At 45.7% G+C, this 18501-nt stretch overlaps 1 protein-coding gene across 1 annotated transcript in view; it reads right to left on the bottom strand.

Annotated features, from left to right (window-relative positions):
• Nucleotides 1–18501, bottom strand: part of GYS2 (glycogen synthase 2) — a 96561-nt gene that overhangs the window by 43000 nt on the left and 35060 nt on the right. The window contains exon 2 of the mRNA XM_075343497.1: nucleotides 4189–4370. Within this exon, the coding sequence (XP_075199612.1) occupies nucleotides 4189–4370 (182 nt within the window). The remainder of the gene's footprint in view (nucleotides 1–4188; nucleotides 4371–18501) is intronic.

Genomic DNA, 18501 nt, shown 5'->3' on the forward strand with positions numbered 1-18501 from the left:
GAGTGCTGCCCCTGCGGGGTGATGGAGTGTGCGGGGTGACGGGGTGTGTGCAGTGCTGCCCTGCGGGGTGATGGAGTGTGCGGGGTGACGGGGTGTGTGGAGTGCTGCCCTGCGGGGTGATGGAGTGTGCGGGGTGACGGGGTGTGTGGAGTGCTGCCCTGCGGGGTGATCCGCATCTTTGTAATTGTGAATGTCTGACTGTAGATATCAGCAAGAAGGTTTCTATTCATTAACAGCAATAAGAAGTGTGAACACATGCTGGAGGTGTGGAGAGATTCAGTGCCGGAGGTGTGGAGACATTCAGTGCTGGAGGTGTGGAGACATTCAGTGCCGGAGGTGTGGAGACATTCAGTGCCGGAGGTGTGGAGACATTCAGTGCCGGAGGTGTGGAGACATTCAGTGCCGGAGGTGTGGAGACATTCAGTGCCGGAGGTGTGGAGACATTCAGTGCCGGAGGTGTGGAGACATTCAGTGCCGGAGGTGTGGAGACATTCAGTGCCGGAGGTGTGGAGACATTCAGTGCCGGAGGTGTGGAGACATTCAGTGCCGGAGGTGTGGAGACATTCAGTGCCGGAGGTGTGGAGACATTCAGTGCCGGAGGTGTGGTGACATTCAGTGCCGGAGGTGTGGTGACATTCAGTGCCGGAGGTGTGGAGACATTCAGTGCCGGAGGTGTGGAGAGATTCAGTGCCGGAGGTGTGGAGAGATTCAGTGCCGGAGGTGTGGTGACATTCAGTGCCGGAGGTGTGGTGACATTCAGTGCCGGAGGTGTGGAGACATTCAGTGCCGGAGGTGTGGTGACATTCAGTGCCGGAGGTGTGGTGACATTCAGTGCCGGAGGTGTGGAGACATTCAGTGCCGGAGTTGTGGAGACATTCAGTGCCGGAGTTGTGGAGACATTCAGTGCCGGAGGTGTGGAGAGATTCAGTGCCGGAGGTGTGGAGACATTCAGTGCCGGAGGTGTGGAGACATTCAGTGCTGGAGGTGTGGAGAGATTCAGTGCCGGAGGTGTGGTGACATTCAGTGCCGGAGGTGTGGAGACATTCAGTGCCGGAGGCGTGGAGAGATTCAGTGCCGGAGGCGTGGAGAGATTCAGTGCCGGAAGCGTGGAGAGATTCAGTGCCGGAGGTGTGGAGACATTCAGTGCCGGAGGTGTGGAGACATTCAGTGCCGGAGTTGTGGAGACATTCAGTGCCGGAGGTGTGGAGACATTCAGTGCCGGAGGTGTGGTGACATTCAGTGCCGGAGTTGTGGAGACATTCAGTGCCGGAGTTGTGGAGACATTCAGTGCCGGAGGTGTGGAGAGATTCAGTGCCGGAGGTGTGGAGACATTCAGTGCCGGAGGTGTGGAGAGATTCAGTGCCGGAGATGTGGAGAGATTCAGTGCCGGAGGTGTGGTGACATTCAGTGCCGGAGGTGTGGTGACATTCAGTGCCGGAGGCGTGGAGAGATTCAGTGCCGGAAGCGTGGAGAGATTCAGTGCCGGAGGTGTGGAGACATTCAGTGCCGGAGGTGTGGAGACATTCAGTGCCGGAGGTGTGGAGACATTCAGTGCCGGAGGTGTGGAGAGATTCAGTGCCGGAGGTGTGGAGAGATTCAGTGCCGGAGGTGTGGAGAGATTCAGTGCCGGAGGTGTGGTGACATTCAGTGCTGGAGGTGTGGAGACATTCAGTGCCGGAGGTGTGGTGACATTCAGTGCCGGAGGTGTGGAGAGATTCAGTGTCGGAGGTGTGGAGACATTCAGTGCCGGAGGTGTGGTGACATTCAGTGCCGGAGGTGTGGAGAGATTCAGTGCCGGAGGTGTGGTGACATTCAGTGCCGGAGGTGTGGAGACATTCAGTGCTGGAGGTGTGGAGACATTCAGTGCCGGAGGTGTGGAGACATTCAGTGCCGGAGGTGTGGAGACATTCAGTGCCGGAGGTGTGGAGACATTCAGTGCCGGAGGTGTGGAGACATTCAGTGCCGGAGGTGTGGAGAGATTCAGTGCCGGAGGTGTGGAGAGATTCAGTGCCGGAGTTGTGGAGAGATTCAGTGCCGGAGGTGTGGAGAGATTCAGTGCCGGAGGTGTGGTGACATTCAGTGCCGGAGGTGTGGAGACATTCAGTGCCGGAGGTGTGGAGACATTCAGTGCCGGAGGTGTGGAGAGATTCAGTGCCGGAGGTGTGGAGAGATTCAGTGCCGGAGGTGTGGAGAGATTCAGTGCCGGAGGTGTGGTGACATTCAGTGCCGGAGGTGTGGTGACATTCAGTGCCGGAGGTGTGGAGACATTCAGTGCCGGAGGTGTGGAGACATTCAGTGCCGGAGGTGTGGAGACATTCAGTGCCGGAGGTGTGGAGACATTCAGTGCCGGAGGTGTGGAGACATTCAGTGCCGGAGGTGTGGAGACATTCAGTGCCGGAGGTGTGGAGACATTAAGTGCCGGAGGTGTGGTGACATTCAGTCCTGTAGGTGTGGAGACATTCAGTGCCGGAGGTGTGGTGATATTCAGTGCCGGAGGTGTGGTGACATTCAGTGCCGGAGGTGTGGTGACTGTGAAGACATGGTCTCTGAGTGCCTAGCATGGGTTAACTTTCTTAACATTCAGCCAGACATGAAGACAGTTTGTTTATAGACGGGGGGATAATCCCTCATTGTTCTACAAGACTCTTAGGAGTTTAGTATTGAAGTTTTTGTTGACTCATGTAATTGTTTTGGCCACTGAAGGCCAGACACCCAGATAACTCAATTATGCGAACTTCCCATTGTATTACTAAGTGAATTGCTAGATGTGATGTAATTTACCTGTCTCACCCTTGTCTCTGGATGTTTGAATATAGCTTGAAATTTATCCAATAAGAGAAGCAACCTTGTACAACCAATCCGATAAGGGAACAGTATATACTAAGGGAAGGCTATGGCTATAAAAGGGGACTTCTTTAAGTCACCAGTTGTTGATGGATGTTGCATGATCCAGTCTAAGCTCTTAGGAGCTGGCTAGGGGATCAGAACCAGGATGCCTTGTGGACTCGGTCTAGGGACTTTGGCTCCGACTAGAGGATCACTTGGCTACATGGCCTCAATCTAGGGACTCCGATTCCGATTGGAGACCATACTACAGTCTAGGGATTTCGACTCCGGCTGCCAGGATTATATCATCATACCAGAGACTACTTAAGGAAGAAACCCAGGTTGGGACAATTTGGTCACCTGACTACAGACTTTGCTGTGCTCGGTAAGCTTCCTAAATCTGGCATTATTCCAGTCTCGGTGGGTGCCCGCCGAAAGCGGGGTGTTGCTGGATTTAAGTAAGTAGCCCGGGAACCTCTGAAGCATGGACATTCTAATCCCTGGTGAGCAGCGGAAGGGTGAGACTCTGTTGCCTGTTACATTTGTGTGTTTTGCTGGTTATGTGTTATGTGCCGTTAATTGTTTGGGGATCCAATAAAGTCTAATTATTGTGGTTCCCTCACCCTGTGTTGTCTGAGTAGTGTTACGCCCACGGTTAAGGAGGCCGGCGTTCAGTTGGGATGAGCCCTGAGCCACGCTGTCTTTCTAAAGGCGGCCGGATCAGAGGACGAGAGCACCCACTGACCCCCGTGTCTCCACAGGAGAGCACCCACTGACCCCCGTGTCTCCACAGGAGAGCACCCACTGGCCCCCGGGTCTCCACAGGAGAGCACCCACTGACCCCTGTGTCTCCACAGGAGAGCACCCACTGACCCCCGTGTCTCCACAGGAGAGCACCCACTGACCCCCGTGTCTCCACAGGAGAGCACCCACTGACCCCCGGGTCTCCACAGGAGAGCACCCACTGACCCCCGGGTCTCCACAGGAGAGCACCCACTGACCCCCGGGTCTCCACAGGAGAGCACCCACTGGCCCCCGGGTCTCCACAGGAGAGCACCCACTGGCCCCCGGGTCTCCACAGGAGAGCACCCACTGGCCCCCGAGTCTCCACAGTGACATTCAGGTGTGGAGACATTCAGGTGTGCAGACATTCAGGTGTGCAGACATTCAGGTGTGGAGACATTCAGGTGTGCAGACATTCAGGTGTGCAGACATTCAGGTGTGCAGACATTCAGGTGTGGAGACATTCAGCGCCGGTCGAGCTCCCGTGGGCACTAATTGGATCTTAGTGATCTGTAATAGGATCTGCTGGAAATAAAAAGGTGGGGCGTGTCTGGAGTAATCCGCTGCTTCTGAGATTACCTGACAGCCCTGAGCCTGCAGCGCGTCCACCGCCCTCCTGATGGCCGGCAGCGGGGGCTCGCAGATCTCCACCTGCGTCCTGACGTTCTGCTCGTAGTACGGACCCAGCAGGAAGTAATTGTCTCCCCACTCGTCCGCTGTGATCTTCGCCTTGGTCTGGATGACGGTGTATATACCTCCGACTGCGGGAAAGAGAAAGAGCGGAAATAATGGAGGCAGCGGAGGACTAGAGGCCGGAGGACTAGAGGCTGAAGGACTAGAGGCCGAAGAGTTAATAGTCTGTTTGCATCACTATCTAAAAGACAAAGTAACTGAAGAAAAGGGAAAGCTAAATCCCCTCCTCAGTATTCAGTGACCGCCCGTCTCCTACATCCTCAGTATTCAGTGACCGCCAGTCTCCTCCATCCTCAGAATTCAGTGACCGCCCGTCTCCTCCATCCTCAGTATTCAGTGACCGCCCATCTCCTCCATCCTCAGTATTCAGTGACCGCCCGTCTCCTCCATCCTCAGTATTCAGTGACCGCCCGTCTCCTCTATCCTCAGTATTCAGTGACCGCTCATCTCCTCCGTCCTCAGTATTCAGTGACAGCCAGTCTCCTCCATCCTCAGTATTCAGTGACCGCCCGTCTCCTCCCTCCTCAGTATTCAGTGTGAAGATGTAATTTACCCTCTCACTGTATATGCTGTGATACTATGTCATGATATGTATATTTCCCTGGTTGTATTAGTTGTAATTCATGTATTTCCTTGGGGGAGCTACTGGTCTCAATGTGTCTCTCTCATACAATTGCAGTCTTGGCATCTAATGTGATTATGTAAATAGCCTGTCCTCTTCTATCCAGAGTTGTGTATCTAATCTGTAATTGCATTGGCCAGTGAAGGAATAGTCATTGTTCTGCACAGCAGGGGATCCCTTCATCTACTGTGGCTGGCAGACATATTGGAGCCCTGTGATGGACCAAGCCATTGATGATAGGATGTGTGACCCCTACCCCCTGAACAAACATGGTGGGCTGGTCAAGGAGCACAGACAATGCATTTCCCTTTTTGTAACTTCAGAGTGAGCTGAAACTAAAGAGAAGAAGGAGCTCCAGCCTGGGTGGCTCTGGACACGGACGGAGCTAGGCCTGTGTGGCGGCCCGTGGGATTGTGTGGAACTCTTTGGACTACTGTAAGGACGATTGCTCTGTTATCCGGTCCGAGGATTGTCGGGAAGGGCCCCCGAATCTGTTGTACGTGGACTTATCGTGTGCTGTTCCAGTGTTCTTGTGAATAAACCTGTTGGATCGTTCCTCGGCCTGTTGTCTCTCCTTGCTCTGCTGTACACCCCGTCACAAACTGGTTGGCAGCGGTGGGATCAGAGCAGAAAGAATGGAGGACAACGGCCCATTAACATCTGGATTCAGAACCTCAGAGTACAAGAACTGGACTGTGGGGAGCCTACAAACAATGGCCCGTGAATTAGGAGTCGGTTACAAAGGACTCTCTAAGGAGCAACTAATTGAGGCATTGGAAAACGCTTGCCTGCAAGATGGCACCGAGGAACAATTTCCACAGGAAAGGGAGGAAAGACGGGAGCTGGAGGTAAATACCCAAAAAAGTCAATGGATTGTGTGGTATGAGGAGGAAATGGCACTGCTTGGAGATGAGGCCACCATAGAAGATAAGAGGGAGGCTATTCGCGGAGCTAAGGAGAGGGCATTGCTGGAGAGGAGGCTTGCTGTGGAAGCAGCTAGAGGCTCCAGACAGACTGTAACCCCAGCACCCACCATGAGGGAACTTCCCAGGGTGTCCCGCAAAGACTTTAAGCCGTTTAATGAGGCTGCAGGCGACATTGAGGGCTTCTTCCAGGACTTTGAGCATCAGTGTCGATTAATGGAAGTCCCGGACAGGGAGCGTGTCCGGCATCTGGTTGGGCTCCTAGAGGGGGGAGCTGCTGAAGCCTATAGAGCTATGGACCCTCGGTGGAACTGTGAGTATGCGGATATTAAACAGACTATTCTAGAACATTATGCTGTGACCCCAGACACTTACAGGACTCAGTTCCGTGCTTTAGCCTGTGATGGGGAAGTGTCTTTTAAGATATATGCTCATAGACTCAAACAAATATGTAATCGCTGGCTGGAGGCAGAGGAGGCCTTATCTTGGGGGACCTTCCTGCAGGTCATCCTAAAAGAACAATTCTTTGCCCAGTGCCCCGCTGAGATCCGGGAATGGGTGCGTGAGAGAAAACCAGCGACAGTGGAGGAAGCTGCTGCTCTCGCTGATGAGGCTCTCACCATCAAGCCTCAGTGGAGGGTTCTGTTGGAGGATGGAGAGACGCCTAACAGCTCCACAACACCGGATGCCCCCAGTTATTCTGTCCCAATTGTTCCCCGTTCCTCTAAGCCACCACATGTTGATACCCGTGTTAATGTGCCTCCAGTTGCTTCTACTGCACTTTCTGGAATACGCCGGGGAGAGGAAGTAACAGAGCGCAGGTGTTATGTTTGTAGGCATCCCGGGCATTTGCAGGCCTCATGCCCAGCCAGGCCATGGAGGAATCATCCTCAAACCCCTACAGCACCTTCAGGTGGGAGCCGGCCTCCAAGTTCCCCTACCCCTTACCCAAGAGGACGCCTTGGAAGGAGGGAGACCCAGCGCAGATGCTATCAATGTGGACAGCCAGGGCATCGGCAAGTCTCCTGCCCAGCTGTTCAAATGAGGACTGATCCTGCACCCAATCGGATTGTTAATTATTTACAGCCCAGTGCCATGGAGGAAGATGTGGCACCGCTATGTGAGGACTGGGCTAGCGACTCAGCCCCCCATGCTCTGCTGTACACCCCGTCACATTCAGTGACCGCCCGTCTCCTCTATCCTCAGTATTCAGTGACAGCCAGTCTCCTCCATCCTCAGTATTCAGTGACCACCCGTCTCCTCCATCCTCAGTATTCAGTGACCGCTCATCTCCTCCGTCCTCAGTATTCAGTGACAGCCCGTCTCCTCCATCCTCAGTATTCAGTGACTGCCCGTCTCCTCCGTCCTCAGTATTCAGTGACTGCCCGTCTCCTCCGTCCTCAGTATTCAGTGACCGCTCGTCTCCTCCGTCCTCTGTATTCAGTGACAGACCGTCTCCTCCATCCTCAGTATTCAGTGACAGCCTGTCTCTTCCATCCTCAGTATTCAGTGACTGCCCGTCTCCTCCGTCCTCAGTATTCAGTGACCGCTCGTCTCCTCCGTCCTCTGTATTCAGTGACAGCCCGTCTCCTCCGTCCTCAGTATTCAGTGACTGCCCGTCTCCTCCGTCCTCAGTATTCAGTGACCGCTCGTCTCCTCCGTCATCTGTATTCAGTGACAGACCGTCTCCTCCATCCTCAGTATTCTGTGACAGCCCGTCTCCTCCGTCCTCAGTATTCAGTGACTGCCCGTCTCCTCCATCCTCAGTATTACTATATATATATTACTATATCACACTGAGGAGAAGAGCGGCCACATTACTATATATATATTACTATATCACACTGAGGAGAAGAGCGGCCATATTACTATATATATTACTATATCACACTGAGGAGAAGAGCGGCCATATTACTATATATATTACTATATCACACTGAGGAGAAGAGCGGCCATATTACTATATATATATATATTACTATATCACACTGAGGAGAAGAGCGGCCATATTACTATATATATATATTACTATATCACACTGAGGAGAAGAGCGGCCATATTACTATATATATATTACTATATCACACTGAGGAGAAGAGCGGCCATATTACTATATATATATATATTACTATATCACACTGAGGAGAAGAGCGGCCATATTACTATATATATTACTATATCACACTGAGGAGAAGAGCGGCCATATTACTATATATATCACTAAATCACAGTGAGGAGAAGAGCGGCCATATTACTATATATATATTACTATATCACACTGAGGAGAAGAGCGGCCATATTACTATATATATATTACTATATCACACTGAGGAGAAGAGCGGCCATATTACTATATATATATTACTATATCACACTGAGGAGAAGAGCGGCCATATTACTATATATATATTACTATATCACACTGAGGAGAAGAGCGGCCATATTACTATATATATATTACTATATCACACTGAGGAGAAGAGTGGCCATATTACTATATATATATTACTATATCACACTGAGGAGAAGAGCGGCCATATTACTATATATATATTACTATATCACACTGAGGAGAAGAGCGGCCATATTACTATATATATATCACTATATCACACTGAGGAGAAGAGCGGCCATATTACTATATATCTATTACTATATCACACTGAGGAGAAGAGCGGCCATATTACTATATATATTACTATATCACACTGAGGAGAAGAGCGGCCATATTACTATATATATTACTATATCACACTGAGGAGAAGAGCGGCCATATTACTATATATATATTACTATATCACACTGAAGAGAAGAGCGGCCATATTACTATATATATATTACTATATCACACTGAGGAGAAGAGCGGCCATATTACTATATATATATATATTACTATATCACACTGAGGAGAAGAGCAGCCATATTACTATATATATATTACTATATCACACTGAGGAGAAGAGCGGCCATATTACTATATATATTACTATATCACACTGAGGAGAAGAGCGGCCATATTACTATATATATATTACTATATCACACTGAGGAGAAGAGCGGCCATATTACTATATATATATTACTATATCTCACTGAGGAGAAGAGCGGCCATATTACTATATATATTACTATATCACACTGAGGAGAAGAGTGGCCATATTACTATATATATTACTATATCACACTGAGGAGAAGAGCGGCCATATTACTATATATATATTACTATATCACACTGAGGAGAAGAGCGGCCATATTACTATATATATATTACTATATCACACTGAGGAGAAGAGCGGCCATATTACTATATATATATATTACTATATCACACTGAGGAGAAGAGCGGCCATATTACTATATATATATTACTATATCACACTGAGGAGAAGAGCGGCCATATTACTATATATATATTACTATATCACACTGAGGAGAAGAGCGGCCATATTACTATATATATATTACTATATCACACTGAGGAGAAGAGCGGCCATATTACTATATATATATTACTATATCACACTGAGGAGAAGGGCGGCCATATTACTATATATATATATTACTATATCACACTGAGGAGAAGAGCGGCCATATTACTATATATATATATTACTATATCACACTGAGGAGAAGAGCGGCCATATTATTATATATATTACTATATCACACTGAGGAGAAGAGCGGCCATATTACTATATATATATATTACTATATCACACTGAGGAGAAGAGCGGCCATATTACTATATATATATTACTATATCACACTGAGGAGAAGAGCGGCCATATTACTATATATATTACTATATCACACTAAGGAGAAGAGCGGCCATATTACTATATATATATATTACTATATCACACTGAGGAGAAGAGCGGCCATATTACTATATATATATTACTATATCACACTGAGGAGAAGAGCGGCCATATTACTATATATATTACTATATCACACTGAGGAGAAGAGCGGCCATATTACTATATATATATATTACTATATCACACTGAGGAGAAGAGCGGCCATATTACTATATATAACTATATCACACTGAGGAGAAGAGCGGCTATATTACTATATATATATTACTATATCACACTGAGGAGAAGAGCGGCCATATTACTATATATATATTACTATATCACACTGAGGAGAAGAGCGGCCATATTACTATATATATATATTACTATATCACACTGAGGAGAAGAGCGGCCATATTACTATATATAACTATATCACACTGAGGAGAAGAGCGGCTATATTACTATATATATATTACTATATCACACTGAGGAGAAGAGCGGCTATATTACTATATATATATTACTATATCACACTGAGGAGAAGAGCGACCATATTACTATATATATATATATTACTATATCACACTGAGGAGAAGAGCGGCCATATTACTATATATATATATTACTATATCACACTGAGGAGAAGAGCGGCCATATTACTATATATATATATTACTATATCACACTGAGGAGAAGAGCGGCCATATTACTATATATATATATTACTATATCACACTGAGGAGAAGAGCGGCCATATTACTATATATATTACTATATCACACTGAGGAGAAGAGCGGCCATATTACTATATATATATATTACTATATCTCACTGAGGAGAAGAGCGGCCATATTACTATATATATATTACGATATCACACTGAGGAGAAGAGCGGCCATATTACTATATATATATTACTATATCACACTGAGGAAAAGGGCGGCCATATTACTATATATATATTACTATATCACACTGAGGAGAAGAGCGGCCATATTACTATATATATTACTATATTACACTGAGGAGAGGAGCGGCCATATTACTATATATATATTACTATATCACACTGAGGAGAAGAGCGGCCATATTACTATATATATATTACTATATATATATATTACTATATCACACTGAGGAGAAGAGCGGCCATATTACTATATATATATTACTATATCACACTGAGGAGAAGAGCGGCCATATTACTATATATATATTACTATATCACACTGAGGAGAAGAGTGGCCATATTACTATATATATTACTATATCACACTGAGGAGAAGAGCGGCCATATTACTATATATATATTACTATATCACACTGAGGAGAAGAGCGGCCATATTACTATATATATATTACTATATCACACTGAGGAGAAGTGCGGCCATATTACTATATATATATTACTATATCACACTGAGGAGAAGAGCGGCCATATTACTATATATATTACTATATCACACTGAGGAGAAGAGTGGCCATATTACTATATATATTACTATATCACACTGAGGAGAAGAGCGGCCATATTACTATATATATATATTACTATATCACATTGAGGAGACGAGCGGCCATATTACTATATATATTACTATATCACACTGAGGAGAAGAGCGGCCATATTACTATATATATTACTATATCACACTGAGGAGAAGGGCGGCCATATTACTATATATATTACTATATCACACTGAGGAGAAGAGCGGCCATATTACTATATATATTACTATATCACACTGAGGAGAAGAGCGGCCATATTACTATATATATATTACTATATCACACTGAGGAGAAGAGCGGCCATATTACTATATATATTACTATATCACACTGAGGAGAAGAGCGGCCATATTACTATATATATTACTATATCACACTGAGGAGAAGGGCGGCCATATTACTATATATATATTACTATATCACACTGAGGAGAAGGGCGGCCATATTACTATATATATATATTACTATATCACACTGAGGAGAAGAGCGGCCATATTACTATATATATATTACTATATCACACTGAGGAGAAGAGCGGCCATATTACTATATATATTACTATATCACACTGAGGAGAAGAGCGGCCATATTACTATATATATTACTATATCACACTGAGGAGAAGAGCGGCCATATTACTATATATATTACTATATCACACTGAGGAGAAGGGCGGCCATATTACTATATATATATTACTATATCACACTGAGGAGAAGGGCGGCCATATTACTATATATATTACTATATCACACTGAGGAGAAGAGCGGCCATATTACTATATATATTACTATATCACACTGAGGAGAAGGGCGGCCATATTACTATATATAGATTACTATATCACACTGAGGAGAAGAGCGGCCATATTACTATATATATTACTATATCACACTGAGGAGAAGGGCGGCCATATTACTATATATATTACTATATCACACTGAGGAGAAGAGCGGCCATATTACTATATATATTACTATATCACACTGAGGAGAAGGGCGGCCATATTACTATATATATTACTATATCACACTGAGGAGAAGAGCGGCCATATTACTATATATATATTACTATATCACACTGAGGAGAAGAGCGGCCATATTACTATATATATTACTATATCACACTGAGGAGAAGAGCGGCCATATTACTATATATATATTACTATATCACATTGAGGAGACGAGCGGCCATATTACTATATATATTACTATATCACACTGAGGAGAAGAGCGGCCATATTACTATATATATTACTATATCACACTGAGGAGAAGGGCGGCCATATTACTATATATATTACTATATTACACTGAGGAGAAGAGCGGCCATATTACTATATATATATTACTATATCACACTGAGGAGAAGAGCGGCCATATTACTATATATATATTACTATATCACACTGAGGAGAAGAGTGGCCATATTACTATATATATTACTATATCACACTGAGGAGAAGAGCGGCCATATTACTATATATATATTACTATATCACACTGAGGAGAAGAGTGGCCATATTACTATATATATATTAATATATCACACTGAGGAGAAGAGCGGCCATATTACTATATATATTACTATATCACACTGAGGAGAAGAGCGGCCATATTACTATATATATTACTATATCACACTGAGGAGAAGAGCGGCCATATTACTATATATATTACTATATCACACTGAGGAGAAGAGCGGCCATATTACTATATATATTACTATATCACACTGAGGAGAAGAGCGGCCATATTACTATATATGTATATTACTATATCACACTGAGGAGAAGAGCGGCCATATTACTATATATATATTACTATATCACACTGAGGAGAAGAGCGGCCATATTACTATATATATATTACTATATCACACTGAGGAGAAGAGCGGCCATATTACTATATATATATTACTATATCACACTGAGGAGAAGAGCGGCCATATTACTATATATATATATATATTACTATATCACACTGCGGAGAAGAGCGGCCATATTACTATATATATATTACTATATCACACTGAGGAGAAGAGCGGCCATATTACTATATATATTACTATATCACACTGAGGAGAAGAGCGGCCATATTACTATATATATATTACTATATCACACTGAGGAGAAGAGCGGCCATATTACTATATATATATTACTATATCACTCTGAGGAGAAGAGCGGCCATATTACTATATATATCACTAAATCACACTGAGGAGAAGAGCGGCCATATTACTATATATATTACTATATCACATTGAGGAAAAGGGCGGCCATATTACTATATATATTACTATATCACACTGAGGAGAAGAGCGGCCATATTACTATATATATATATACTATATCACACTGAGGAGAAGAGCGGCCATATTACTATATATATATTACTATATCACACTGAGGAGAAGAGCGGCCATATTACTATATATATATTACTATATCACACTGAGGAGAAGAGCGGCCATATTACTATATATATTACTATATCACACTGAGGAGAAGAGCGGCCATATTACTATATATATTACTATATCACACTGAGGAGAAGAGCGGCCATATTACTATATATATATTACTATATCACACTGAGGAGACGAGCGGCCATATTACTATATATATTACTATATCACACTGAGGAGAAGAGCGGCCATATTACTATATATATATTACTATATCACACTGAGGAGAAGAGCGGCCATATTACTATATATATATTACTATATCACACTGAGGAGAAGAGCGGCCATATTACTATATATATTACTATATTACACTGAGGAGAAGGGCGGCCATATTACTATATATATTACTATATTACACTGAGGAGAAGGGCGGCCATATTACTATATATATTACTATATTACACTGAGGAGAAGAGCGGCTATATTACTATATATATATTACTATATCACACTGAGGAGAAGAGCGGCCATATTACTATATATATTACTATATCACACTGAAGAGAAGAGCGGCCATATTACTATATATATTACTATATCACACTGAAGAGAAGAGCGGCCATATTACTATATATATATTACTATATCACACTGAGGAGAAGAGCGGCCATATTACTATATATATATATTATTATATCACACTGAGGAGAAGAGTGGCCATATTACTATATATATATATTACTATATCACACTGAGGAGAAGAGCGGCCATATTACTATATATATTACTATATCACACTGAGGAGACGAGCGGCCATATTACTATATATATTACTATATCACACTGAGGAGAAGAGCGGCCATATTACTATATATATATTACTATATCACACTGAGGAGAAGAGCGGCCATATTACTATATATATTACTATATCACACTGAGGAGAAGAGCGGCCATATTACTATATATATATTACTATATCACACTGAGGAGAAGAGCGGCCATATTACTATATATATTACTATATCACACTGAGGAGAAGAGCGGCCATATTACTATATATATTACTATATCACACTGAGGAGAAGAGCGGCCATATTACTATATATATATTACTATATCACACTGAGGAGAAGGGCGGCCATATTACTATATATATTACTATATCACACTGAGGAGAAGAGCGCCCATATTACTATATATATTACTATATCACACTGAGGAGAAGGGCGGCCATATTACTATATATATTACTATATCACACTGAGGAGAAGAGCGGCCATATTACTATATATATATATTACTATATCACACTGAGGAGAAGAGCGGCCATATTACTATATATATATATTACTATATCACACTGAGGAGAAGGGTGGCCATATTACTATATATATATATTACTATATCACACTGAGGAGAAGGGCGGCCATATTACTATATATATATATTACTATATCACACTGAGGAGAAGGGCAGTCATATTTGCGGTGCGGTGAATTGTGTGATGTATAGTGCGTTTCCGGTGTACAGTGTTGGTGTGCAGTGTCGGTGTATATGGCGGCACATGTTGATGGTCCTATACACCGCTGTAGACTGTGATTGGGGTCTTTGGTGACGTTGCTGATTGTGGTGGTCACAGGTGATTGTGTTTCCGGGGCTTTTCCTCTGGGGTCTCAGCACCTGTCGGTTGTCAGTCACCCCGTGTTTTTTTATGGGGAGTTAAGGTATGCACACCAGTGACTATGTAAGGGGAATACATGGAATAGCAGAAACTGCCGTGTGAATACTGACTTGAAAAATCCAATAGCTATGTGTAAGAGTGAAAATGTGAAAAATGGAATCTGCATTACTGCCATGAACCTATGAATCAAGAGAAATTTAGCTACTGAATTGATCAATGCAATAGAGCCCCAACACTACGCCAAAGTATTTCTCTACGTTGGGGTCCCTAGCTTGTGTGTGTCCTCTCATGCAGTTAAAAAACTTACCGTGTATGGGAAGCTGAGACCCAGGCTATTTATGCGTATGATATGGATTGGCAATAGGTGTGTGGGGAGGGTTCACAAACGAAAAAATACTAACAAATAGGAATAACGTTTGGAACACCATTCTAAGTCCGAACTGGGTGCAAAAACCTAAAAAACATCACTATGGGGAGATAAGGTATGCACACCAGTGACCCCTCCCCAACCACACCTATTGCCAACCCACATTATACGCATATATAGCCTGGGTCTCAGCTTCCCATACACGGTAAGTTTTTTAACTGCATGAGAGGACACACACAAGCTAGGGACCCCAACGTAGAGAAATACTTTGGCGTAGTGTTGGGGCTCTATTGCATTGATCAATTCAGTAGCTAAATTTCTCTTGATTCATATGTTCATGGCAGTAATGCAGATTCCATTTTTCACATTTTCATTCTTACAAATAGCTATTGAATTTTTCAAGTCAGTATTCACACAGCAGTTTCTGCTATTCCATGTATTCCCCTTACATAGTCACTGGTGTGCATACCTTATCTCCCCATAGTGATGGTTTTTTTAGGTTTTTGCACCCAGTTCGGACTTAGAATGGTGTTCCAAACGTTATTCCTATTTGTTAGTATTTTTTCGTTTGTGAACCCTCCCCAACCACACCTATTGCCAATCCATATCATACGCATAAATAGCCTGGGTCTCAGCTTCCCATACACGGTAAGTTTTTTAACTGCATGAGAGTGTAAGGGATGGGCAGACCCCTTACAAAGAAGCCCGGAATGTTGATGTTGTTTAATAAAAATGTTTTTATTGTATGTATAGTGTGTTAGGGGACCCCCTAGTGGCCGGGTGGGACGGCTGTCACCACAAAAGCAGGGCAAAGGAGAGGAGGAGCCGGCAGCTGAAAGGGGAGGGAAAGGGAGAGTTGTTAGGAAAAAAAGTGGGAGTTAGAAGGCAGTTGGTTGCGGGACGGGAGAGAAGAAACAGAGCAGGGGCAGAGTGTGGGAGCTGGATAAAAGAGAAGCCGGAGAGTAAAGGAGCGGGCGGAATCTCAAGTGCGAAGCAGACCGGTGTGGGTCCGGTTTGTGGGTAGCCATAGTGGGAGCCAGGTGAAGCAGAGTAGCCGGGCACATCCCCACTGGAGAAGACGTCAAGGGCAGGTTTCCCCCAGCTAAAGAAGTGTAAAGTCATCTATATCTGCCCCACCATGTCATCTCCCGATCCCAAAGTGACGGCGGAGCCAGGGGTAAGCCTGGTATTAAGGGCCACGACTACAAGCCCGGAGGCACCCCCGGCACCCCGTTACATGTGGCGTAGTCGGCAGGATCCGGATTGTATGCAAGGGGTCCCGCAAGAAGATGGAGACCAAGTGGTGCCTAGGGCACAGGATCCGGATTATTGGAAAAGGGTCCCGATCCCATGGTGGGAAGAAGAAGCAGTGCCTGCAGCGTTGGACCGGGCACAAGATGGCGGCAAGATGGCCGTCGTCTTCAAGGACACAGAAAGCGCGCGCAAAGTTGGCGCCAAAAGAAGAGCCTGGGGCTGGCCGGTGCCGAAAAAGAAGTTCGGAGTACTCCGCCCAAAGAGGGGAGGTGCCGGTCCCGGGGCACGAATGAAGATATGTGAAGTGGGCGGTGTTCCAGAGAAAAAGAAGAACCGCCGCGGAGGGGTCGACCCGATGTGTGAGACTGGGGGTGGAGTATACCCAAGGGCGGGAAAAGTAGGCCCGCCTCCACTTCCTCCAGCATCTCCACCGACCCTGACGCCCTTACTAGAGACACGTACTACAGGCGAGATGGAGAACCCTGAGGGACAACAAGCTGCGGTGGTCGCGCCTGGTCTGGACAGAAGACACCAGAAGCAGATTGCGTCTGCGTCTGCGGAGGGATTTCCCTCTCACTTACCGGCTGTGCCCGGAGGACCGGGACGGGCCACAAAAGTGACCTGGGTGACGACGTGGGACGCTGTGACCGGAGAGACCACGACTGAGGTCCGGGCGACGTACACCGCTCAGCTGCCGTCGGGGAATCGGCCCCTGGGAACCCCATACCCATACCTGGAGACACCCCCGCCAGTCGCGGTGGGACCTTCAACACCCGTTCCAGTTCTGGCTCCAGAAGAAGCACACGCCCGGAAGCTAGAAAGGGACGAGTGGGGTTTCTCTTGGGACCCAGTACAGCCGTCACCCCTGCCTCAACGAAAGTCCCCATCCCCAGAACCGGACCCGGTACAGGAGCGGCTGCTCGCCGAGACCGTGGCCCGGGAAATGATGGCTGGTCCCCGGAGTGCGGAGTTCGAGCAACAGTGTACCACAGGAACTGTGGTAAAATTTAACCAGAAGGAGGGGTATGGTTTTATCGAGGACGAGGAAACCGGTGACCACTACTTCTATAACAGAGTGAACCTGGACATTGAAGGCCTGCCGCAATGCCTGCACACTCTATATCCGGGAGAAAAAGTGCGGTTTATGAGGGAGGTGGGATGCCGAGGCCTCTTTGCGGTCGGAGTGACGCGGATGCCTACTCATCAAGAGGCTGCTCAATGGCAGCAAGAACTGGAGTGGGAGGAATGCCAGTACCGGCGGCGGGCGCAGCAAAGACCGGTACTAGCTGAGCTCTCCCACCCGAGGCGCACACTGGCCGTAGCCCCGGAAGTCCTGCCCAGACCGTATGCTGACCCGGAGAAGGGAACCCCGGCGGTGCTGGCCATCCACCAAAACCTGACTACTCATCCGGTCATTGTCATGGGCCGCCCCCAGCAGTCCCGTGCAGCGACCCCCTCACCCTCGTCGGGGGTAGAAGAGACAAAGCCGGAGACTGAGACAGCGGAGCAACCCGTCAATTACGAGCCCTTCCGGAGGCTGCGCCGGTTGCCCGGGCAGTCCTTGTCGGATTATGTGAAGGCCCAACGAGCTGAATGGCAGCGTGCCTATCATCCGGAGTGAACTT

The sequence above is a fragment of the Anomaloglossus baeobatrachus genome, chromosome 4, assembly GCF_048569485.1.
Source record: "Anomaloglossus baeobatrachus isolate aAnoBae1 chromosome 4, aAnoBae1.hap1, whole genome shotgun sequence".
In the NCBI taxonomy this organism is placed as follows: domain Eukaryota; kingdom Metazoa; phylum Chordata; class Amphibia; order Anura; family Aromobatidae; genus Anomaloglossus; species Anomaloglossus baeobatrachus.